This window comes from Scatophagus argus, chromosome 16, assembly GCF_020382885.2.
Source record: "Scatophagus argus isolate fScaArg1 chromosome 16, fScaArg1.pri, whole genome shotgun sequence".
Classification (NCBI taxonomy): domain Eukaryota; kingdom Metazoa; phylum Chordata; class Actinopteri; family Scatophagidae; genus Scatophagus; species Scatophagus argus.
In genome coordinates, this window is record NC_058508.1 from 22,476,053 (window position 1) to 22,500,657 (window position 24,605).

A 24,605-nucleotide genomic window follows, 5' to 3' on the forward strand; every position below is an offset into this window, starting at 1 on the left:
CAAGTCTCCCTCAGAGGAAGATGAGCTTTTCAACGTGGGAACCAACAGGATTTGATGGTTCCCATCGCTGCAGCTCGTTTTTACACAGTGTTTTTAACTGACCTGAAGGCATCTGAGCGAAGAAAACAAAACTTCCTGGTTTGTCGTCCATGTTGCCGTCCTTCAGGACTGTTTGTCTTTAATTTGTCTGTCCACTTCAGAGACTCCTTCTCTTGTGAGAAGCTAATGCTGACCGTAAACACATCATGGAGGCTGAAGCTCTGAGGAAGCTCCAACACATCATTTACACCTCACACTCCAGTTTCATGTAGTCAGCTTTTAGGTGAGAGGATTTTACATTAACCAAATAATGAACTGAATGTAGATAACAAAAACTTAAAGGCTGAGCACCGTTTGACCAAACACGGGATATACTGTACGTTTGCATAAAGAGGGAGCTTTAGTTTCCATTTTTCCTGTTTCGGTATCAACAGCCAGCATAAAGACATTCAAGATGGAGGAAATGCTTAGCAGAATGTTTGAGAAGCTTCTTCTCAGGAGACCAAATTGTTGTTGTGGTTGTCCAGGCTGTTTCAGGAAAGAAGGGCAACGTTAGCAACTTTAGCTGAAAGGTCTGGAGGGGACGGTGAGGAAGGCGGACGATGTCCCTCTGGACAGCGGCAGACCCCTCCAGTGCACCTTCATGTGGTGCCTGAGGTTGGATCGGGACACAAAGCGCTTGTCACACTGCTGGCAGGAGAACGGCTTCTCCTTGGTGTGGATGCGGCGGTGGCAGACGAGTGCCGTGGACACCCGGAACGACTTTCCGCAGTCAGGGCACCGGTAGCGTTTGGGCTCGGTGTGGATCCGTCTGTGGTTCTTGAAGGACAGCAAGTTGGGGAACTCTTTCTGGCAGGGGTTGCAGAAATAGGTCCCAGTCTTGTGGCTGTTCTTGTGGTTGAGCAGGGAGCTGGCGTGGCGGTAAGACCGACCACACTGGTTGCAGACGAAGCTCCTGGAGCTGCTGGTCGAACCCACCGGACTCAGATCTGAGAGGAGACAAACACCGCAGTTTTAGTTCAAATGAAGGGCACTGAGGTGAACTGTGCAACAAACAGGGAACAGATTCTGACCCCAAACAGCTGAGGTGGTCCTTCACTCGTGTCTGCTGTGACACATCATTGACAACAAGGACTGATGTTCCCTTCAGGGCAGGAACATAGTTCACACAAGTTTATGGACGTACTCATGCACTTATGGACGGAGGCAGGCAACATCAGACCTGAAGGGGGCGATGCAGAGCTAATCAGAGCGTTTCCACGCTTTCCACAAATGTCTAACTGCATCCCTATCTGAGTGAAGACCACACAAAGTTTCATAACACGTCGACCACAGCTTCGTCACGCTGTTGAGTCATGTTTGCTTTGAGCGGACGTGAAACCAAACAGAAGAGCGAAGGTTTCTCTTGTTAAATAATAAAATCATAATTTAAACAATGAAAATCAAATTCACAAAACTTTTGAGCCACAGCAAAGGGTCAAAGAGGTCTGTTCCATTTCTCCCAGTATGTTTTCACCTGTTGAAAACCACTTAAAGGAGCTGCTGTCCATTTAACTTCAGCTCACAGCCAAAATCACAATAAAGTGATTACTGTTCCACATTTTGGTTCCCAAGAGGCTCGTTGGGTTTGAGCTGTGTGACCAAAGGATTTTCATTGACAGCCTGTGTGACAAAGCTACCATAAAGGGTTATTACACACAAATTACACATTAACTACAGACATAATAAAATACAAACTAGCTGTAGTGTTTGAATCCATTTAGTTTAGTTTCTTTAGTTTGGCCCATGAACTGCCAGGTGGTTGGCTGCATTGTAGAAATCCAGACCGTGTTGAGTGGAAACTCAGTCGGCGTCCTCGATGAACTGCAGGGTTTGCTCTTTGGTTTAGAAACATGTCACTGGTGCTGCCTGGTGGAAACCAACCAGGTTAAAAACAAGAACAAACAACAAAAGACCTTTTATGAAGATAAGAAACAAACTTCCCCCGAAAGCCACACGTTCATTTTAAATCCGAGAGATGAAATTTTATCTTCAGATTTAGTTTCTGAATGTGTTATTCTGTAAATTCGCTGTCTGCACAGATTAGATCTTGTTTCTCAACAGTAACATTTTAAACATATTTTAAACAAAAGAAGTACCAGCATTCTCTTTTAAAGGACTATTACATGCAGTTTGTGCACAATTCTATTCTTTGCTCAGGCTGTTAAATTCAGAAACTTCACTTTCAGTTTAATGAAATTTATCTTTCACGTTCGTGTGATACCTGCTACATCAAATGTGGATTCATCCGCTGCTGAAAATAGTCCCCAATAAATCACACAACACACAAGCCCAAGCAGACTCTAATGTGGAGTTTTTGTTGCAGTCTGAGCTCTTTAACACAGAACGTGTTTCTGCATCCACAGTCTGTTACATGCTTCATTTCATTATGAGCTACTTCAGTATTTCTGTTTCGTGCTGCTTTGTACTTCACATTTACTTGATCATTTTTAGATTTAGATCAATCATACAAAATATTATCAGTTAATACACAATCAACATCGAAACACGTGACCGACTTCAGTTTACTGATGAAGCAGCTGATTCAGTGCTGTTTGTTCTCAGGGTTTTCTACATCCTTATTAACTTTAGCCTTTTGTCTTTAACAAGACGGAACAAACTGTCTTCCATGTCACATCCAATCAGAACAGAGAAAACCAAAGCAGGTTCATCTTTATTGAGGTTATCGCTCATGTCAAAGGGAAACGCGGCCAATCACAGCTCAGGCTGGTGGTTTGAAGAAAAAACTCTTATCACATGACCACATGTTTAGATTTAATTACGGCTTGGTTGTGTGTGTGCGCTTTAATCCACTTTTTCTTTTACGTCACATTGATAATAATGAGCTCACAGCTGTAACCTGTGACTTCATTAGGTACACCTGTACAACAGCTTTTCATGCTTTTAGTTTTTTGTTTCTAATGCCGTCTTTTATTCATTTCTGGCTGGTTATGTTTAAAACCTCTCAGGTCAAACAACAAACAGACAATAACAAGTAAACTTAACAATTAGAGGAAAAAACTTTCTGGATTTTCTGAGACTTAAGTGGTAAATTTGTTGTCAAAGAACCACAGCACTCGACCTCATCACGCCGGCGCTTGGTGTGCAAGTTTCTGACTTTATAATCTCGGATGGTTGCAGTTTTTGGACGTACATTTACCACTCCGAGTTCAGAGTATATCAGTTTTTCCTCTTAACGAGTTTTGTCATAATGTCCGGCTGCTCTCGGCCGTATGCGTCGGCCTGCGCAGCCTGACAAACGAGGTGGAGATCAGAGGCTCAGCTGGCGTGTTGTGTTACGTGTTGAACTGGTGAAGGCGGGCGGATTGAAAACACCGAGCTCACTGGGGTTTGTTTTCAGCTATTTATTTTCAGTACTCAGCAGTAAGGGTTATAGTATATGGACAAGTTTTCTGTTAAGAAATGAATTATCAAAACATAGTTTATAAAAGTGTATAGTAAGCATTACATATATATGCATGGAAACAAAAGTTAGACTTTGAAACAAAAAAGGGTTATAATTGTTCCAAACCAATCTTCTTCTTCTTCTTCTTCTTTCTAAAAACTACTTGAAATGCAGACAGGAAAGAGTCCACTCAGAAAACCAAACTCAAACATGGTGGAGGAATAAAATGCAAAAATAAAAATAGAGAATGTACAGTTATTATTTCTGTGTTCTAGATCAAGATCACATGGACTCCTACAGCACTTGACGGTCACTGCACGGCTTCGACTTTTTCTTTTTTCTTTTTTAAAACTAGCACCAGTGCTCCTGAAAACGCTGACAAACTGTGTTTTTAAACACACACAGAGGCTTTCAAATAGTCATAAAACGCATTTAAATAGAAGGGAAAAAATGACACCAATAAATACAAGAGGTTACCATAAAAGTGTAACATAAAAAAGGTTCAGCTGATGAGGACTGAATGCACTCCGAACAAAGAGGAGGATCACCGAGTCGTCCCTTTTCAATGTGAGTTTGAAATCTGTGAAACGAGGGGGGAGGGGTGCTTCAGTCAGACTCGACACAGAGATAAATATGGAAGAAAGGGATGATGGGAAGGCTCGACTGAGAAAGACCGTCACAACATCACTTGGCAAAAGGCGAGAAAAACACTTTCCATCATGTGGTTACAGTTCCTTAAAGTTCACATATCAGAACACAGCAGAGTCTCAGAGGAGCCGAGTGTTCGGAGTCCATCATCTCCAGAGAACAGGGGCATTGTGGGTAAGGGGGGGGGGGGGTCAGGTGGGTGGTGTTTTCTTTGCTTTTTTTTGTTTTTTTACATCAACACAGCTCTAAACTCACACATCCTAAAGACTAGCGCCGTCCATTACAAGTGTTAATAATATAAATAAATGCATTACTACAATGATCTGTCGTATTTTCCTTCTTATCAAAGAGGTACTGCAGAGAACACAGTCAGGAGAACGAATACAATACAGGATCAAAGAGAGCAGGGTCCTGTCGGCTCGCCCTCGTTTCACTCCTCGCTCGTGAGGTGGTCTCTGTCAGCCTGCAGCCACGTTCGGCTGCTTGTTCAGAGCCGACGGTGAACCTGCAGACCCTCCTGTCCACACACGCAGATCCAAACATGGCAGCCGAGAGCCGGACCGACAGCACGCGAGCTGAAACGTTCCTCTCCCCTGTGAGCACCTCCCTGCAGAGTGTGCTGTCAAAGTTTTACCACATGAAAAAAGCCCGAGTGACTTTAATCGAGTCACTCGGACCCGAAGAAACGAGCGAAACCTTCACTGCTGCCAACGCTGAATCTGTGTGTGTGAATGAGGCCTCGTGATTTTGGAAATCTGTGTGGAAAGTGACAAAGTGGCAAAGCTCATCTCGGTGCTGCAAGACACACACACACACACACACACACACACACACACACACACACACACACACATTTAAGCCAGAGCCTCAGAGACTGAAGAGTCCCGTCTTCAGTCCTACAAACTCCCAGAAGACATGGCTGTCAAACATTTAGGTACAGTAAAGGAGAGACAAACCAAACCTCTCCGTCTTCACCGGCACGGCCACTGCATCTGCATGTTGGTCACACTTTAATAAACCAGGCTGGACTTTGAACATGGTTTCAAAACTTTGTGACAAAGGCCACAAGAGAAGATTTCATCAGGACACGACTCCCTATGAACTTCATCAGAACTGGGATGGGGGTGTGGAAAGCAGAGAAACCAACAGCAACACAGGACTGATCAGCTCCCGGGACTGAAATGAACAAGAGGGCTGGAAAACAAACATCAGACTTCCTCACGCTTTCATCTGGAGCCTCAGAGCAGCTCTGCTCCATCTGTCATTCAAGTCTCTACAACCGAACTCGTCGGTCTTTACGAGCTGGACTCGTCTTCACTCAACAGTCTGCTTATAGCTCCATCAGCGCTCCAGAGCAACACCTTCACAGGGCAACATGCAGCAAGGAGTAAGGCAGGTGTAGTGAAGTCCATGCAGTTTACAAACTACATCATGTCTGTCTACAGTCCGTGTCTGCCTGTCAGTCAGTCTGTGGGACAGTAGAACAGTTCTACAACCAGGGCCTTGTGGGAACGTCCATGAAGGAGCCTCAGCCGTGGGAAAGTCAGGAAAGACTCTGGAGGTGTGCGAATGACGGAGTGTGAGAGTGTGTGTGTGTGTGTGTGTGTGTGTGTGTGTGTGTGTGTAGCGTCCTCCTGCTTTGTTTATCTGTTCTATCATGCAGGACCAGGACTGAGCCTAACAACCCTGTCCTTCACACACACTTCAGCCACACATGAAAGATAGGGAAGAGGAGGGTGAGTGGGAGGAAGATACGTTTTGGCACCTCCAGAAACCCTGGCATGTGACTGACCCCCACACACACCCCCACTGCCATCCACCCCCACCCCCCCACCTCTCACCCAACCCTCCCCTCCCTCATCCCTTAGCTTATATGAAGGGGCCGCCGGGCATACCCAGGAAGTTGGGCGCACCCATGGTCATGGGAGGGGGCGCCGTTGAGCTGCTCCAGTGCACCTTCATGTGGTGCCTCAGGTTGGACTTGGAGGAGAAGCGCTTGTCACACTGTTGGCAGGAGAACGGCTTCTCCTTGGTGTGGATGCGGCGGTGACAGATGAGTTGGGTGGACACCCGAAATGACTTGCCACAGTCGGGGCACTGGTAGCGTTTGGGCTCGGTGTGGATCCGTCTGTGGTTCTTGAGGGACATCAGGTTGGGGAACTCCTTCTGGCAGGAGTTGCAGAAGTAGGTCCCAGTCTTGTGGCTGTTCTTGTGGTTGAGCAGGGAGCTGGCGTGGCGGTAAGACCGGCCACACTGGTCACAGACATGGGGCTTGAGGACCTCACTGTTGCCCCCACGACTGCGGCCTTTGGTCATGCTGCCAGAGTCGAGTCCTTGCTCTTGCATCAACGTCAGGTCCAGGCCTGACCCCCAGCCCAGCTCCTGGGAGCCCCCTGGTCGGGGCTGCTGGGGTCTGGGCTGGCGGGGCTGTGGCACCTGACCATGTGTGATCTCCATGTGGAGCCTGAAGCTGGCATGTGTAGGAAAGGCTCGTTGGCAGGACCGACAGGTCAGTTCCCGTTGTTTCTGATGGACACGTCGGTGGTTGTAGAGTTGGGAGGAAACACGGAAGGCTTTCCCGCAGTCGTGGCAACGGTGGCGCCGTGTCTCGGAGTGGATACGGCGGTGGTTCTTCAGGGCAAGCAGGTTGGAGTAGGTCTTGAGGCACACGGCACAGTGGTAGATGCCGACAGTGTGGGTGTTCTTGTGGTTAAGGAGAGAGCTGGCATGGCGGTAGGAGCGGCCACATTGATCACATCTGTGCAGAGACAAACAAGGAAAAGGGGGGAGGGGAGACAAGGTAGAAAACGGGACATTAATACCAGAATATGGTAGTTTGATTTCGCTTGTCTAGTCAAGTTAATTTCAGTTACTGGTTACCACTTTTTCTTTAGAATTATTGAAATGCTTTAACTATTTGTCTAGGATGTTGCACATACAGGTATATGATCTGAAATCCGGCTTAAAACTTTTAAACAAGTCTACTACAAAGTGGTGTACCATTTAAAGTTATGATTTCTAGACAGGTCACAGGGGAGGGGACTGCTGGGTGGGGGAGGGGAGGACATGTGGACAAACAACTGGGATTCATGTAGGGAACTGGGAGGTATCTGCCGCTTCCTGCACTGCACAAATGGACGCAAGCTTCAGCTTCTTTCACATCTGAAAGCAACTGCAGAGACCTTCTGTCACAGCCTTCTTTTGGGTGGTTACTAAACTCTGAATGTAATGATGAAAAATCCATCAAACATGCCCAAAGAACCTCTGCCATGCCAGACTGTAGTTTCTTGCAGCTAGTGAAGAATCCTTTGACTGTTGAGAATAATCACCTCTTGACATGTGCAGTGCAGCTAGCTCCAAATACTTCCTAATCTTCCCTAAGATTTCAGTTTGCCAAGACATCAAAATGCAAAAGCCAATCACATAACTGCATTTTCTAGTCTAATAACTGACCAGTATCATATTACTACCTAAAAAAAAACAAAACAAACACAAACAAATCAAGGACTACAATCAAAAGCATAACAAGAGCAGGGAACACACAACATCAATACTTTAAATTTTGCTATTATGCTACACACAAAATACGACTTAAAGAAAATCTGTGTCAGAGTTTGCTGAGAGAACAAAGCAGAAGAACAGAATACATCTAAACATGAAATGTTTGACTGTAGATAGCCTACAAAACTCAAGTGTGTGATAAATTCTAACTGAAAGCAAACAGGGTTGACTTATCTGGTCTCTCCACTAATTCAATTTGTCCAAACTTCAGAAAAATCCGAATTCCGGCACGCGTATGGTCCCAAGGAAGCCGGATTGGAGATCATATACCTGTAATAGACATGTAGAGACCTAAATTTATCTTCACTATTTTTTTTTTCAACTTCGAAGAATCACAAACAACTGACGAGAACTCACGTGTACCGACACTCTTCTCCCTCTCCCGTGGGTGCAGTGGCCTTCCTCCTGACTTCCATGCCTACCTGGTTGTCCCCGCAGCGGTGCCTGGCCAGACCGGACCTCCCCTGGAAACTCTTCCCACATGTGGGGCAGCCGAAGGGGGTGGCACCCTCCTCATGGACCTTCTGGTGGTTGCGGAGGAACCTGGCCAGCCGGAAGGCTTTCCCACACGTGTGGCATATGTGCTTCTTCCGCTGCGTGTGGATACGCATGTGGTTGCGCAGCGCCATGTAGTTGGTGTAGGGCTTGTCGCAGAAGTTGCACCGAAAGTTGCCTGTCTTGTGCGTGTGCTTATGGTTCAGCAAAGAGCTTGCATGTTTGTAGGCGCAGCTGCACAGGTCACAGGCATAGGGTCTCTCATCAGAGTCCATTTCCACAGAGCTCCTCTCCATGCTGATGTTGGTGGAGCTGTTAGTGGATGATGACGAAGGCAGGTGCTGGGCTGGGCAGTCATGGGCTGCAAGCTCATCAGCCGTGGCAAAGCCTTCACAGCAGCCATCGCATTCAAAATCCATTTGGGCCCCTGGTCCCTGCGGGCCTTTGCACAGTCCTGCTGTAGTGTGGGTAGCTAGCTGCCTCTGGGTGCGGAAACCCTTGCCGCACTCTTGGCAGTTGTGCTTCTTCTGGGCAAAGTGGAGACGTAAGTGGTTTTTCATTGCCAGTCTGTTGGGGTATGTAGAGTTACAAACATTGCAGTGGTACTCCCCAATTTTGTGAAGGTTCTTGTGATTGGCCAAGCTGCCTGCATGGCGGTATGTCTTTCCACATTCTTCGCAGGAAAAGGGCCGTCGTCCACTTTCAGCTGGATCAAATTTCTGGGGCCTGGAAGTTCCAGCTGAAGAGTAGGGCTTTTTGAACCCTTGATGGCTGTATTTCATGCCCATTACCTGGCCCTTTGACGGCTCTCCTCTCATAGTCTGCATTTGAGATGGACCAGGCTGCTGGAAGCGGGAACCGTTGGGGCCGGTCCGAACAAGACCTTTGGCCCGATGCTCCTCATGGAGACGAAGGTGGTTGATCAGCTGCTTTTGGATCTTGAAAGCCTTGCCGCATTCTTCACACTTGTGCCTGCAACAGGGATGGGCAGAAATTAAAAAACACAAACAAACAAACAAACAATAGAATTTCTGGAGGCATACATAAACTAAAATAAATATGCACCAACCAACATCAGAGCAACAGTGGCATCAAACACCTCCTTTTGAGGGGCCATTATCTTATGCATTATGCAAATTAGTCTTTTTTTTTTTTTTTTTTTTTTTTTTGCATAAACAGGACAAATTCAAGACCTACCTCTTTAGATCAAAGTGGGTCCTTTGGTGATTCTTCAGAGCCAGCAGATTATAGTAGCGTTTCTGGCACACCAGGCAGCGGAAAACACCAGTCTTATGGGACTTTTTGTGGTTAAGGAGTGAGCAGGGATGTCTGTATCCTCGTCCACACTGGTCACACTTGTGGGGCTTGTCACTTTGGTCAACCATAGGCCTACGCCCATCACCACCAACATCACGGCTTCCTCCAGCAACACTACCACCTACTCCATCTCCTCCAGACATCCCTTTGGCTCCATTCAGGCCCTGCTTGCTCATTGAGACGGCCCGATTCTTGCCGGGGCACAAGTGAGTTATCAAGTGGTGACGATCAGCAAAAAACATACCACAGTCAACACAAATGTGGTTGCGTCCGTCCATCTTGTCACTGCCATTAGCCGAGCTGCCTCCAATACCCTGTTGCTGGCCATCAGGCCTTTGGGGCCCATGGACTAACTGGTGATTCAGGAGATCCTGCTTCCTGGCAAAGCTCTGGCCACAGGTGGAGCAGATCATCCTCCAATCCTGCTCCAGGTTGGAAGGTCCAGGCCCTGTTGGGTTATTGGCATGGCTACGCAAGTGGCTCCTTAGAGCTCTGAGGCTGGCATAGTGGTTGCCGCACACGGAGCACTGATACACTTCTCCATCATCGTCATCATCTTTGTCATTGCTCCCCATTCTCTTGCCACCACTCTGGGAGTACTGCCGCTGGCTGCTGCCTTCTTTCAGGCTGCTGGAGCTTCCAGCAGGCAGTGAGGTTCCACTGGAGCTGTGATAGTTCATGCTGCCCATAAAACCATTGGACATGTTGCCCTGCTGCTGTTGTGGCTGCTGGCCACGCCGGGGGCACATGTGCGACTTGATGCCAGATACATCTCCATACATCTCACCGCAGTCTGCACATACATGTCTGTCGGCCTGACGGTGAGCAGCGTTGCTCTGGGAAAGTGAACTGCCATCAAAGCGATCGTGGAACTCAAGGGAGTCCAACCCACTGCTGTGGCCACCATCCGGAACAAAGTGGGCGGCATCACCAAGATTTCCCGGCAGTGAGATTGGAGTGGTGGCTCCACTGCCTTCTTGGACGTAGCTCTGCTGGGAGTCCAGAGTTAGCGGCTCTGGGGACAGCCAGTCATTGCTGTCATTACTAATAGGCTGGTTGGAGGGGCGACCCTTGTGGCTTCGTAGGTGGCTGTGCAGTGCTGCCAGGTGAGGGTACTGCTTACAGCAGATGGTGCACTGGTAGTGGCCTGTCTGATGGCAGCGTTTATGGTTGACCAGGCTTCCTGCATGCCGGTAGCTTTTGCCACACTCCCCACACTTAAAGCGCCGCTCTCCATCATCTGGAGAGTTGGCCTGGGGCACGCGACCACCAGAGGGAGAAGACACAGAGCCCTGTGATCCAGAGCTTAGTGTGTCTGAGTTGAGGATGGAGCTGTCCTGGCCATGTGAGGCTGGGTGGGGATCATGAGTCAGATAGTGGACTTTCAATGTCTCCAGATCTGGGTGTCCTGCGCCGCAGTATGCACATGTGTAGATGGGATTGTTGACTGGAGGGCCCATTATGGGGTCATAGGGACCTCTTTTTTCACCGGGCAGGGGTGGCAGAGGCAGAGGGTCACCTAGGGCGGGGGTGTATGCTGGGGATCGAACCGCACTCAGATTGTGAGGCATGATGCCTGGGAAACTGCGTGGTAGTCCAAGGGAGGGTGAGGCCGTGTTGTGCAGCAGGATGTGCTCCTGGAAGTCTGCCTTATTCGGCAGTGCTACCTGACACAGGTGGCAGAAACACGACGCAGTGTCGTCACTCTGGGACGACTGGGTGCCACTGCTGCGCTCCGAGTCGTGGAGGCTGCTGCTGCTGCTGCTGCTACTCACCATGGATGCCCCGGGGGTCTTGAACTTTGAGTGAGTTCTCTCGTGGCTGTTTAAGGCAGCCAGGTTGCTAAATTGTTTAAAACACACAGAGCACTTAAAAGTTCCTTGCTGGTGACACTTCTTGTGGTTCACCAGGCTACCGTGGTGCCGGTAGGTTCTGTCACACTGATCGCACTTGAATGGCCTGTCCCAGGCGTCGTCAGATTCAGGAGAGCCTTTTTTTCCGTGGTCGTCTGTCTCGTGGCTTTGCAGGACACTATGGCCCATACCACTATTGTTCAGATGGGAGCGCCCAAACCCGTCTGAGAGGTCTTGGGCGAGACCGTAGTCCCTCTCGTCGGGGCCTGCTTCTTCGGGTACTTCTTCGCTCTCTTCCTCCGTGTGTGCACTACTAGGGGACAATGTATGGATACGCAGATGGTTCTTCAAAGCTACTGCGTTGGGTAGAGTACGCGTACAAACAGGACACTGGAATGAACCCACTTCGTGAGATTTTTTATGATTAGCTAGGCTAGCAGCGTGCTTGTAAATTCGGCCACACTGTTCACACTCAAAACGTCCAGTCTCTTCTTGCTGATAATGTGCTTTCATATGTTCTAGAAGACTTGGAGTACTCGGGCAAACCATATCACACTCTTTACAGGGGAAACCCTTGGCACGACTCATATCATGCATTGCCATAGTACTCTAAAGCAAATCAGTTGGAGGGAATCACAGTTCACGACACAGTAATGAACAGTGATGTTGTGGAGGTGGAGGAGGAAACAGCGTGGCTTAACTCTTCAGCTGGGGGGCGGCGGTGGCAGCCATTTTCTCCCCAAGAGTCTTCAGAGCAGGTCCAGGCAATCGTGGCCCACCCTTGGAGGTGGCGGGCCTGCGAGGTCACACCAGCCAATGAGGTATCACTGTGGAGACAAGAAAAAAAGAAGAAAGAGGTTTACTTAAAGTGCAAATTAACACCTTGTTTGAGCTTAAACACGTTCCCTTCCCAAATTTCAAAAAAATCATCTAAACCAGGGTTGGAAATTGACACCTGTCACCACCAGTGGATCAATTTGTCCAACCTACCAGCCAAGATAGCAGGTAAACTGAAGTTATGTAACAGAGCGATTTGTCATAGACCACAAAGTGAACTAAGTAGCGAGTCTACTTGTTTAAGTCGGACAACTGGGCAGTGCAGCTGAGCAGCCCCACTTGCTAAGCAATGTGACCCTGCCTCCATCTTATGTCAAGGTGAACTTCGATGAAGTAGGATTATCCTGCTGGTAATGGGGACAGTAAAAAAAGACCAAGAGAATGAATTGTGGGATCTTGTGTTCTCTGATGTCAGCCATAGTGCACCGACATATTAACTGCAGTTCATCTCCCTCCAGTCTTTCTTGCTAAGCTGGTCAGAGGATCTGTCAGCCTGCCTTGTTTGTTTGCAGTCGTTTCCAGGAATCGAGAGCGAAGCACACCTCTTTATGATGCCAGAGGGAAACTGTATGCATCAACTGCAGCTTGGTGAAGACATCCGTAATATGGCCATGGCCCATAATATCATCAAATACTTCAATTCTTAAAGAATGAAATCAGTCAGGGTCTACTTTGAATCAAAGTTAAATGTCTTTACCTCAAAAGGAAATAAAACTTCAATTAAGACTGGAACTAATGATTATTGTTGATGACGATTAACTTGAGGATTACTTTCTTGTTTAATTTTTCAGTCGAAGTCAAACGTGGCATCTTAAGAAGAGCAAGTTTGAAAATTTTCCTTCAATGATTACTATTATCGAACGGTTCTGAATCGATTTTTGACAAATGTTTGATCTCACTGGTCCAAATTCACTTCCCTCTCCTTCTTGTTTTAAGCAGTCCATTTGCTTCAGCTGGGAAAGGCTGCAGCTGGTGACCCATAGCTTCAATTCCTCTTTACACCTGACAGCAGGTGTGCAGGACACACCTTTGTTGACAGTGTAAAGAGCAGGCAGGTTGCTGTGAGTCCGACAGAGAAGCACAACAGGATGAGTGAAGCTCCAGAGCCGCACTGGACGCACATCCACACAGAAATGACTGGAAGCAGCACAGACCTGATGTCAGTTCAAAGCTCTACACGTGTAACAAGTCTGGCACTATAAGCCAAGAAAATGAGCCCCAGAACAGGCCAAATATCATCTTCCTGCAGTTTCTCCAAAGTCAGGACTTCTGACAGGACGGAACAACAAACGTCACTTTTGTCAACAAAACACGATTGGTTTATCACGACAATAAATCAGCAGACTTACACCTCCAGCTCTGACACAGCCTTCACACCAGAAAACATTTAGCACATTGATTCAAAAGGTGGGTCTTCGATGAATCCACAGACTGGCTTTCAGCACCAGAACTCTGAGCATGAAGCTCAAATGTCTGACAGCACCCGAATGAGTCCAATGCTGATTGTCTAATACTGCAGAGCCACTGCTGTCTGTTCGTGACATCAGGTAACCCTCCGATGCTGCACCTGCCAACATGGCTGACGGAGCAGGACCACATGATAACATCGCCTGCAGTACGTTCAACAAGACAACACGAAATCTTGTGTGGAACTGACGCGATGCTTCATCACACTGACTCTTGCTGGGTTACGTTCTGTATGTCCCAGCGTTGAAAAGGGTCCATTTTCTTACTGTTTCTTTGTGGTCCTGATGAGGAGCCATCAGCCACGCTCAGATTAACTGGCAGCGACTTGAGGTTAGTTAACGAGCACACACGAGCACTTCAGTATTTATCGGCAGTAGTAAACACGCCGCACATGGTCGTATGCTGCTCTGTGACTGGCTTCTTCATAAGAGGTGCAACAAACAAACAAAAAAAAAACAAAATCAGCATTAGAACTGCCTCGATTAGCTGATTAGTCAATTAGTTGATTGAAAGAAAATTAGCTCCCAAATATTCTGATAACTGATGAATAGCTTCAGTGAAACATTTGGTGGTTCCAGTTTCTTTAATGTCAGACTAAACAATTTATCAATGAACTGATAAGATAATCAACAGCAATCAATAATAAAAATAATTATTAATGTAATAATCTTTGCATCACTAAAATCACATACTGTAAATATGCTGGATATACTCATACTATACATATCAATATTCGTTCATGCGCAGCACGCACACACACACACACACACACACACACACACACACACACACACACACACACACACCAGCTCAGAGGTTCTTTAAGGAGGTGATTAAAGCAAGTTGATGGCTGTGGTAGTTTTAACAAGTTAATCTGTAATCTGTGACAGATTAGAGCAGGAAGTTAATCTTTCCTTCACCATGAATAAACACGAACCAGCTCTCTCACTCACTCACACACACACACACACACACACACACACCCTCTGCAGACGGGTCCTTCACACAGGACTCGGAACTGATGGACCAATAACATCCAGTCAGTGTCTGCGGTGCTGAGACGTCAACACTTTGTGCAGAGAATTCAACAAAAGTTTATTTCAAAATGTTTGCACTCAGGCCACAGTTAAAGTGGCTCATCCACTGAAACTGTTGGTAAGACAGCTGTAGGAGACAACACTTTAGCCCTCTGGGACAGGATTCAGTCACAGACGAGAACTCTTTGAAAGAAAAGACAGGAGCAGGAAAGCTGCGTGATGGTGGACGAGCTTCTACCAGGTTCACTCTCAGGTGTATTTGTTAACGAGCCACAGCTTTAGCCTGGACGAAACAACTCCTGTCATCTAAACAAGACCCCAGGTTCCTGGACGCTCGCTCATTTGCACTACATGTATATATATATATATATATATTTTTTCTTGTAAATATTTTATTCTTCTTTTTATTATTATTATTGCTTTTTTGTATTTTGTATGGTGCACAGGACAGAGAAAAATCCGGAGTCAAATTCCTTGTATGGTCACACATACTTGGCAAATAAAGCTGATTCTGATTCTGATTCTGATTCTGATTCTGATTCTCATTTAGAGTCAGGGGGGAGGGGAGAGGAGGGACAGGGGGAGGAGGGGGGAGAGGACGGGGAATCAGAGCCTCAACTACAACACATTGTCATTATTAAGGTTGATTTTATTACTCCTACATAGCAGTACAGTGTGTATTAATACTCTTGAACTGTATTTACTGAGCTGGAAGTACACCAGGTAAGAAGTATCATGTACTTGTTAAAGTGCTGCTGTTGTCTTTCATGAGGCTGCATCTCCTCAAACTAACTGTCCACAAAGCCTTCAGAAGACAATGTCTGATTGGGACATTTACTGGTGGACGTGCAGCGTTTGGCACATTTCAAACTAACTTCTCTGCAGGACAGGCGGTCTGATGAAGCTACAGCTACTGAACGAGTGGTTTGGATGTCTTTTGTCACCTGTCCTTTAACTTACAGACTGGACCTACAGGACGGACGCTTCTGTTAATCTGCTTGTGTACACACACACACACACACACACACACACACACAGTGGTTTGATTTAAATTCACTCCGCAAACAACAGCAAGACTGAAGTGACACGAAGCCTTGAGGTAGACACAGAAAAGATCACCTGTGCTTCACATTGACGTACATGTCAGCACACACACAGCGCTCTCACACCTGTTCAAGGACACATCTGTAACAGGGACACGAGGCGGGCAGTACAAACACGGTCAGTCAGGTCCTCGTTCGAGACGGGAGAGACAAACATGGCCGACACTGAACTGTGCCTCTACTGAAGGGGTTCAGAGAACAACACAGCCAGACTCAGGTAACAAGACAAACACCAGAATCCTAACAGAGCGCACAGAACCTCCACAGAACCAGAATCCTAGAAACTCCTAAAGAACCCACAAAACATCCAAAAGACTTCAACATATTCAGTTCAACCCCACATTTAAGCTTAATTCATAAACAGATCCAAACATATTTCACGTAAGATCAGAAACATCAGAAATGAAAAGCCAAATCTTTGCTCTTTTACACACACAAGAAAACTCTTCAAGAACTGCAGAGGTGGCACCAAGAACCACATTAATATGAATTTATTAGAAATGTTATTTAACTCATTAATATTGTTCTGTTAATGTCCATGTAGGAGTTATCTGTATAGTTCAGTGTCTGCAGGACACCACAGTGTCCAGCAGGGGTCACCTTTCTGCTCCCACTCACTTGCACTGCGCCGTTGTGTGGGTGAAACGACTGGCTGTATGGAGATTTATGGACGATGGTTCTGGATTCTAACATGTAACACGATGAACAACATTAACTGTGGGCAGTAAATATTCCGTCAGAGACAGGAAGCAGAAGTTGGGCTCAGCGTGGCGGTGAGCAGGTCAATTAGTCATTAGCAATCAGCCTGTCTGTGCTGCCTGTCAGTGGTTTTAAATTCAGCTGCTACTGGACACATTTAAACTACAGACTGACTTCATTTACACTGAAATGTCTTCACAGTCACAGATTTACTGAGGCTAACAACACAGGCTTACTGCTGAGTCTGAGATGTTCCTGCAGGATGTGACGAACAGGCGTACCCTCATACTGTACACAGGCTTTGTCAGCTAGTCAGAGTTTAAACATCAGGGAGACGAGTCGTAGAAACATCCCTCGTCCAATCGACGGATCAAAACTTTCCAACCCTCACACCAACAGTAAACACAAATCAAAGAGTTGAATGATTAGGAGTGACGTGCTGTCACTTCTTCACCCTGTAAATGATAAACATCTGCTGCTGTTTTCCTTCGTCTTCTACAACAGTAAACCAGACGTGTTGGGTTTGAGTCTGTTGGTGGAGACGTCACTTTGGACAGGACAAACGTTTTCAAACAGAATTGGAGTTATTTGAGGAAATTATTTAACCATGAACCGATAAAGAAAACAATTGTTGCAGTCCAAACACATACTGGTGTGTTATTCTCATTAATGAATGTGTGCAGATTTGACATAAATATGTCTTCTTTGTCCACACCTGGATGTGGACTATCAGGTTATGTCTGTCTTTGACCTTCATGCACTCTGCTCTCGGTTCATTTCTAACTGGGCTTCAGATGTTTTCTGTATATTTTTCCTATGAATGAGCATCAATAATCTCCCTACAGTTCAGTTAAAATGACGCCTGGTGATCTGACTTTCCAAGTGAAGCCTTTCATTCGCAGACTGATTTGAATCAGGCCTCTCGACAGCAGCCAATCAAAATCCTCTCAGCTTTTTCCTTCCAACTGATCATGTAAACAAACGGAGCCTGAGCCGCGAAAACGCGCCTGCAGCCGATTAAAACTGCACTTTATTCACCGTTTGTGCACCCGAAAGTGTGTCAGGCTGCCCGGACTCAAGAGCCAAAGTGTCTCCGAGCAGCGAGAACTCGGCTCTGCGCACACCTGCGTTGTTCTGATCGGAGACGACCCGCGGAAAGACCCAGGCAGCCGTTCAAACACATTAAAGCCCGAATCTGCAAAGTAAAACTTCCTTCACATCATCCCAGCAGGATCCGACACCGAAATATCAGCCGCAGCCGCAGCGGGGCTTCCTGACCTTGGCCGCTCTCCTCTCGGTCGGGTTCAGCTCCAGCATGAATTTATCAGGACAAAAGCGGAGCGTTTCATCGCCCAAACACGGCGGACATTTCCTTCTGCTGGCTCCCCAAACTAACCGGCGGAGTGACACCCGTGCCCGGGCGGCCGGGGGGAGTACACGGGGAGGCGGTTGACCGTAGAAAATCGGGCTTAGCCGAGTCTTTCCGACATGATGCCACCAACAGAGCAGGGACAACACCTACAGCCATCAGCCCACTTTCACTGAGACCCCATTTCCATCGGAAAATGGCTTTCGTGCAGCAAGCCATTTTCCCCGTGCTAACGGACTAGCATCGCTATTTAGCCCCACAAACACAAACTGCTACTGTCCTGGCTACAGAGACCAAAGGCTGCGGATGAGCTTAAGGGTTGGAAATAATGTGCACATTAGAAGACAGAAAACCCCTCGGAATTTGGCTTTAAGAAAAATTGCATATTTAGTGGATTTACGGTAAAAGGTAATCAGATACACGACCGAGCTAACGCTAACATTAGCGCCTGGCTAGTTAGCAACCCCCCGCGATGATAGAAGGGAGATAAAACGGAAGTTTAAAACATCAAAATGGTAAACAGACCAACAAACAACTCGAACACGGGGGTCCACAAATCAGCACAACGCTAAGATTTATTTTTTCATTAAGAACATCGATGTTGTCCTGGGTGAAAACTGTCGCCGCTGCATGAGCTCGCACAGGTTAGCATTCCGGCTAGGCGTAGCAACCCCAGGCTAGCCCGGAGCTACACAAAGATCTCGACAAACACAGCGCGGCCCCCATTGATGGAAAACATCGTTTTTGAGCCGTTTTCCGCGCTACACTTACCCCTCAATTGGCCTCTGCGCCCGCAAGGTGAACGTTGCACGGCAGTGAGGTGCAAAATGTGTGCGTTTCACGGATTAGGCATGGTTATTTTTTCATCCTGCCTTTTCAACCACCGACTTCGGGTTCTTGGCTCTTGTCCCCCCTACCGCCGCTTCGACAGCATACTTCCTGCCGCTGCCGCTGCTAGCCGTGCGGTGCCGGAGCGCACACTTTTACGCGTCATCATGCGCAGAATGAAATTTCAGCAGCCACAAAAACATCCAGTTTGGTGTTTGACATCAGTTTGAGCTTCCTCGGTGGAGCGCTCGGCTCTCACTTTACGTCTCCTGGAGCCCAGTTGTGTCATTTGTGTCCATTTTGGAAGCAGATTTGAGACAAACAAGCAGGTTTGGTGCTGCTCGGCCTGTCAGCCGCTGGGAATAAGCCGAGCCGAGCTGCTGCTGACTGATCATTGGACAAATGACACTCCGAGGTCATTTTCTTGGTTTGTGTCCTGCGAGGAGACACACACGGACATCCTGTGACAGGACCTGCGGGGCTGCACAGGAGAGACATGAGGCAGGACGCATCAGTCTGTAACTGATTAATAGATCACTTAGTGTTTCTCCTCCTCCTGCTCAGTCAGGTCCTGTTTGCACGACTGAACTTCCATGTGGATGTGATCATGTTGAGCTTAGGACTGAACAAACTCTGTGAAGGAGTCACTTTGGGTCCACGTCAGAAATCAGAAAGACTTTATTGCCATTGTAAGTTCGATTCCCCATCCCGGTGTCCATGGCTGAGGTACCCTTGAGCAAGGTACCTAACCCCCACTGCTTTTGCTGTGTGTGTGTGTGCACGTCACTTGGGTGGGTTAAATGCAGAGCACAAATTTCGTTGGAGTGAGTTCCCTCCAATGACAAAATATGTCACTTTAATCTTTAAATCTTTAATCTTAAGTGAAGAGGTTTCACATTACTAGGAATTTGTCTTGGTGATTGGTGCATACATAGAACATAACAAGTAACATATAACAGAAGAATAAAATAAAATAAGGTAACACAAAATAAAATAAGATAAGTAAAATAAATATGTTTCTGGAGGTAGTCTAAAAGTGAGGTAGTGCAGGGTGGAGTATAGTGCAAATGAACAGTTTGACAAAGCAAACAATCAGTGGATTGATGGAGAAAATAATCAGCAGATGAATCAGCTGAGAGTTGGTGGAAAACATCAGGAGCAACAGCAGAAATACGTCCAGGACTTCACTGATGTGCTGCTGTGAATTAACATGTGGCAGCTTGTCATCTGCTGCACTGGATGAAGACAGTTTTCTTTATTCAGAAGTACACAGCACAAACTGGAGCTTAAGGACGCTTCCTGGATTTCTTGATACCGCTGGATTAATGAGGGCAATCTGGCCAAAAAATAATGTCTGTGGATGAAATCTTCTGAAAGCGTCACGACACCCGCCCCGACCCCCAGGGGTCCCCAAAGTTTTCTGCACACCTGTCCATCAGATTCTACAGATTGCACCTTTAAGGATAATTAGGTTGGGATCATCAGTGCAGCTGACGTTCTCAGACAGACAGAAGTCATCGAACACACACACACACACACACACACACACAGCAGGTCAGCTGGAGACAACATGAGACAGACTGTGGACAAGAAGAATGTGGGGGTTTTTTACATGGAATTGCTTTCAAACAGATGAATAAATCAGATAAACATGCAAAAGTATTTAGATGTTTACTTGCTTTTGAAAAGAGAAATGTTTTGTATTTTCAGAGCTGCTCTTTCGTCGTGTCTCAGTTTAAATCCAACAATAAGTTGGGGGAGTTGCTGTTTTTAATACGTACTTTCATTTTGTGAAAAACTGACATATTTTCTCACACGGTGCACACATGCAGTTTGTCGTGCAGTCATTTCTTCCAACTTGACGTGACAAACTGTAAAAACCTGAGAGAAAATGTGATGATGCTTCACACAGCAATTCATTTACATTTCTCTGTTTTTTAAACCTCACTCACCCAATTAAGACTGAAGTCAAACTGACGCAAAGACGTCTTCGTTTAAACTCACTAATGAATGAATGGGATCCGCTCACTGCTGCTTTACGGTCTGTGTGAGCATTAAAGGAATCAGCTCGTTAACATCAAACCAACCAGCACGCTGACGTGCTGCACATTTGGGAAGTCGTGAATATGATAAAAGAAAAAATGTTCATTTCTTTCACGTTTAGCTATCACGTGCTGAACGAAGCGGAGGGATTTTGAATCTGTCCTACATGTCCCAGAACCCCGTGCGTCGGCGAGGACGTCATATTCCGTCGCCCGTTTTGAACTCCTTCCCTCCTTCGCGTCGTTCGTGATTGTTGTGCTTTAACTCCGGGCTTTGAGCGGCAGTTTTGGAGGAACCGGACGATGGGCCCCGTTGAGGTGAAACTTTATGGTTTTTGTTCAAGTTTTTGTTCACAGGCTGACGTTTCAGACTCAGATCCGCTCGCGCTTTCGGGCTCCGCGCGCGCTCCTTGTTGTGTTGTCGTCGTCAGAAACTTTTCTTCTTTCTTAGCTGCGACGCTTTGACCGAATGCATGAACACACACTGATTTTAATCCGTTTGGCTGTCCGTCAGAGGAGGACGCGTCCACAAGTCTGCTGAAGCTCGCGTTTTGTCTCGCAGCACAGCGAGTCGAAACACACTTTAGCCTTACGGAGAACCTGGCGGCTCAGTTAGCAGGCGGTTTGTGCGCATGCAGTCTGATTCTGTTTGTGGTTTTGCAGTCTTTTTCCACATCGAGATCCGGATGGCGCTATCGTTACCTATCGTTACCTGGCGTCACTTCCTCCATACGACCAGCAGAGGGAGCCAACGTGACCGAAGAAGACAGGCCGGCACATTTTGTCCACGCGTCGTAGTGTCGTCCTATATTCTGTAACCTAAAGACTAAAAGGGTTTCTTCTAGAGGTTGAAGTACAGTTTCACAGGGATGCGGTTTGTAAAGCCCCGGTGAAAACAACATTTTTGCTATTTCAAAAAAATCAAATGCGCAAGCAGAGAGAAATCAAATAAAATGAGTCTGTTTGCCACATGCTGTATCCTCTTTAAACGTTATTCTAAAGATGGCTTTCTTCATAAAGCGCATTTAGTCACAGGGCCAATTCATAGTGCCTTAATGAAATACAGTGAGATGTGTTTAATGTCAGGGCTCATCATCAGAGATCATCTGTCTGCTTATGGCTGCGTCCTAAACATCTGAAGGTTCCTGAGGGTTCCTGAGGGTTCCTCAGCAGATCGGATGGGATGCGTTTGAGGTGTTCAGGAGGAATGTGCTGTTTTCTCTGCCCTTTAAATAAAGAGTGAGCTCAGCTGTGTGTCCAGTTCCTCAGAGAGCAGAACGCAGTGTCTGCACAGGCTGAGAAATGTGATGATGATGATGACGATGATGACGATGAAGATGTTGTCTCTGCAGCTCCTCCACATGTCCGTCTTCTCTCAGAGTTTTTCTCCCTGCGGTCGATTTCTGGCAGCTGGGAACAACTATGGAGAGATCGCGATCTTCAGGTGAGATGACAGCAGCCGAGGGAGGGGCTGGTGTGACGGACGAGGATGAGGAGGATGATGTGTTATTGATAATGAGTGTGTTTCAGCCTGTCTGCAGCTCTGAGTCCAGACGCCACCAGCCTGAGTCACAAACCTGTCCTCACGTTCACAGGTGAGTCAAGGAGCTGTTCTGTTCCCAGATCAGTTGTGATGTGTGGCAATGCTTTTTATTGCCTTTATAACAATGAAATATTGTCATTAGGATTTTAAGGAATTTTCTCCAAACACAAAAACCTTGGCTCAGTGGGTTGGCAGTTAGCCACAGAAGGCAGGCTCTGAGCCGGAGAACCCGGGGCCACAGACGTCACCGTGAGGCCAGCCGGTTGGAGCTGGACTACAGCTGATGCTGCCGGTGCTGTAATGAGGTTCGATTTGTCCTTTCAGCTCACGAAGGCCCCGTTTTCTCTCTCCTGTCCACCGACTGTCACCTCCTGAGTGCGGGAAATGGGGAGATCAGCGCCTGGAGCTGGACCGAACTCATCAAGAAGGTGACTCACTTTGAATTCAGGCCATGACGGCTCCTCGTCGAGGTGCAGATTGATTTACAACGCGATGTTCGTTTTGTAAATTATGCTCCAACTTGGCCCGAACCAAGATGGCGACGGCGACTCGGTCAGGCTCTGATCTGCAGCCTGTGAAGGTTTCATCTGATATTTGATTACTTTTCCCTCAGAATGTCAAACCTGTGTGGACAAAGAGACCCAACTACAAGTGAGAGACGACCCGCTGTGCACTTACTGTTGGTCCGTCTTGCTGACTGGAGGTACTGACGTCTTTGCTGTGTCTTTGTCCTCAGATCCAGTCTGGAGATCCCTGAGATCAACGCGATGATCATCAACCCCAGAGTGAGTCCGGACAAACAATGAACTGACTTTAAAATGAGTCCATGTTTCCTGTCTGTCCCACTTCTGCTGAGCTTTCTCCCACTGTATGTTTCAGGACAACAGTCTTGTAGTTGGTGGAGGAGACAACAACATCCACATCCTGGACCTGGAACGCGGGGTCTTCAAGGTGTGCTGAAGTCCTGTGTTGGTCTGTCGTAGTTTTGAAGTTGTGGAATCCTGAGGAGCGTGTTGAGCTAAACCGACTGTCTCTTGTCTCCAGTCGGTCCTTCAGGGTCACTCAGACTACGTCCACTGTGTGAGTGTGAGAGACAGGGAGGCCGAGATCCTGTCAGGGGGGGAGGACGGAGCCGTGAGGATCTGGGGTGAGCGAGTCTGAGATGACATCAAAGCGTGAATGAGCTTCAGGTTTGTGTTTGTAAAACAGGAAGAGAAGATGCTTTAATCGTGACGATTTCCTGTCCTTCAGACAGCAGGACGGGCCAGTCGGTTCACTGCATCGAGATCTACAAGTACGAGGTGAGGAAACGTTTGTCGTTTCTTTCCTGTTGTTGTTCCTCGATGTGAGTGGCGGTCAGACCTCATTGCGTTTGAATTAAAGGGAGCGCGGTGTGTTTCAGAGCTGTGCTCGGCCTCAGTACGGAAAGTGGATCAGCTGCGTGACCACCGACTCCGACTGGATGGTAAGGAAACACCGGCGTCTCTCGTCTCACCGCAGTCCTTGTACGATGGGGGGTTAGGGTTAGTGCTGAGAACAGTAACAATCCTTCAAACTGTGTGTTTTTGTGTTCAGCTGTGTGGAGGAGGTCCGTCTTTGTCTCTGTGGCATCTCCGCTCTCTGTCTCCGACCTCCGTCTTCCCTCTGACAGGCTGCCAGAGACAAGTTACCTTCCACCAGGACATGGTCAGCTTGCTGTCTTACACTGTGTGTGTGTGTGTGTGTGTGTGTGTGTGCGCGTGCACTAACGTCCTCCTTGTCTGCAGATCCTGGCTGTGGGTGAGGGTCCGTTTGTGTCTCACTGTCTGCTGGGTGGAGAAGTCAAAGCTCAGATTCCCTGCACACCACAGAGCCTCAACACGCTGCAGCTCAACACCAACAGCACGGAGCACAGGGTGAGACAGTGAATGCATCACGTCCACTGCTGTACAGCATCTACCAATGACAGCAAACTGTGGCAAAGTCTGGTTGGATTTGGGTGCCTTCATGCTATGCCAATATCAATAATTAGAACAAACTTTATTTAAAGAGCACACAAAGCACGGGAGTTGGGATGAAACATTTCAGGTCCCAGTGAGGCAAATAAAACAAGTTAAAAAGCCAAGATGTGTTCATCTGATACGCTCAAGTTTGCAGTGATTGTGTGTTTCGTGTTTGTGCAGGTGCTGACAGCAGGGGGCAGCAGCGATCACATCGACGTGTTCACCAACCTGTCGTACAGAGCCTTTTCACTCAGCTTCTGACAGTCTTCACCTCACTGCTTTTCTACCATTTAGTGTGAAAATAAAATATTTGAATCTGATTGTATCCAGACTGTTTATT

General features: G+C 47.2%; 2 protein-coding genes across 4 annotated transcripts; one reads left to right on the top strand and one right to left on the bottom strand.

Moving 5' to 3' along the window:
- Positions 1–575: 575 nt before the first annotated feature.
- Positions 576–19,187, bottom strand: si:dkey-89b17.4 (zinc finger protein 646). Of its 2 annotated transcripts, none has more exons than XM_046415083.1 (5): positions 18,642–19,187; positions 9,386–12,185; positions 8,051–9,160; positions 6,028–6,890; positions 576–1,028 (listed from the first exon to the last, which is right to left on the bottom strand). In XM_046415083.1, exons 2-5 carry the CDS (start codon positions 11,959–11,961, stop codon positions 601–603), a joined length of 4,977 nt encoding a protein of 1,658 aa, XP_046271039.1. In that variant the 5' UTR covers positions 11,962–12,185; positions 18,642–19,187; the 3' UTR covers positions 576–600. The 2 variants fall into 2 exon arrangements, with proteins under 2 accessions (XP_046271039.1, XP_046271040.1); XM_046415084.1 differs by lacking the exon at positions 576–1,028 and adding an exon at positions 3,424–4,927 and having other exon boundaries at positions 18,642–19,184.
- A 1,714-nt stretch (positions 19,188–20,901) lies between these two features.
- thoc6 (THO complex 6) lies at positions 20,902–24,590 on the top strand. Of its 2 annotated transcripts, XM_046414529.1 has the most exons (13): positions 20,902–21,058; positions 22,093–22,184; positions 22,271–22,335; positions 22,608–22,711; positions 22,897–22,934; positions 23,020–23,068; positions 23,163–23,234; positions 23,328–23,430; positions 23,535–23,584; positions 23,686–23,748; positions 23,859–23,969; positions 24,050–24,178; positions 24,446–24,590. In XM_046414529.1, exons 1-13 carry the CDS (start codon positions 21,044–21,046, stop codon positions 24,524–24,526), a joined length of 972 nt encoding a protein of 323 aa, XP_046270485.1. In that variant the 5' UTR covers positions 20,902–21,043; the 3' UTR covers positions 24,527–24,590. The 2 variants fall into 2 exon arrangements, with proteins under 2 accessions (XP_046270485.1, XP_046270486.1); XM_046414530.1 differs by lacking the exon at positions 23,859–23,969.
- The last annotated feature ends 15 nt before the right edge of the window (positions 24,591–24,605 follow it).

What these genes read in the sequence shown, in the direction of transcription:
- si:dkey-89b17.4 (XM_046415083.1), bottom strand. Translation starts at nt 11,961, where the DNA reads ATGGCAATGCATGATATGAGTCGTGCCAAGGGTTTCCCCTGTAAAGAG. An exon ending in GGAGAAGAGTGTCGGTACAC is followed by an intron (nt 6,891 to 8,050) that starts GTGAGTTCTCGT and finishes GTCTCTGCACAG; the next exon opens with ATGTGATCAATGTGGCCGCT. An exon ending in GGGTGCGCCCAACTTCCTGG is followed by an intron (nt 1,029 to 6,027) that starts GTATGCCCGGCG and finishes GTCTCCTCTCAG; the next exon opens with ATCTGAGTCCGGTGGGTTCG.
- thoc6 (XM_046414529.1), top strand. An exon ending in GGAGAGATCGCGATCTTCAG is followed by an intron (nt 22,185 to 22,270) that starts GTGAGATGACAG and finishes AGTGTGTTTCAG; the next exon opens with CCTGTCTGCAGCTCTGAGTC. An exon ending in CCACCGACTCCGACTGGATG is followed by an intron (nt 23,749 to 23,858) that starts GTAAGGAAACAC and finishes TTTTGTGTTCAG; the next exon opens with CTGTGTGGAGGAGGTCCGTC.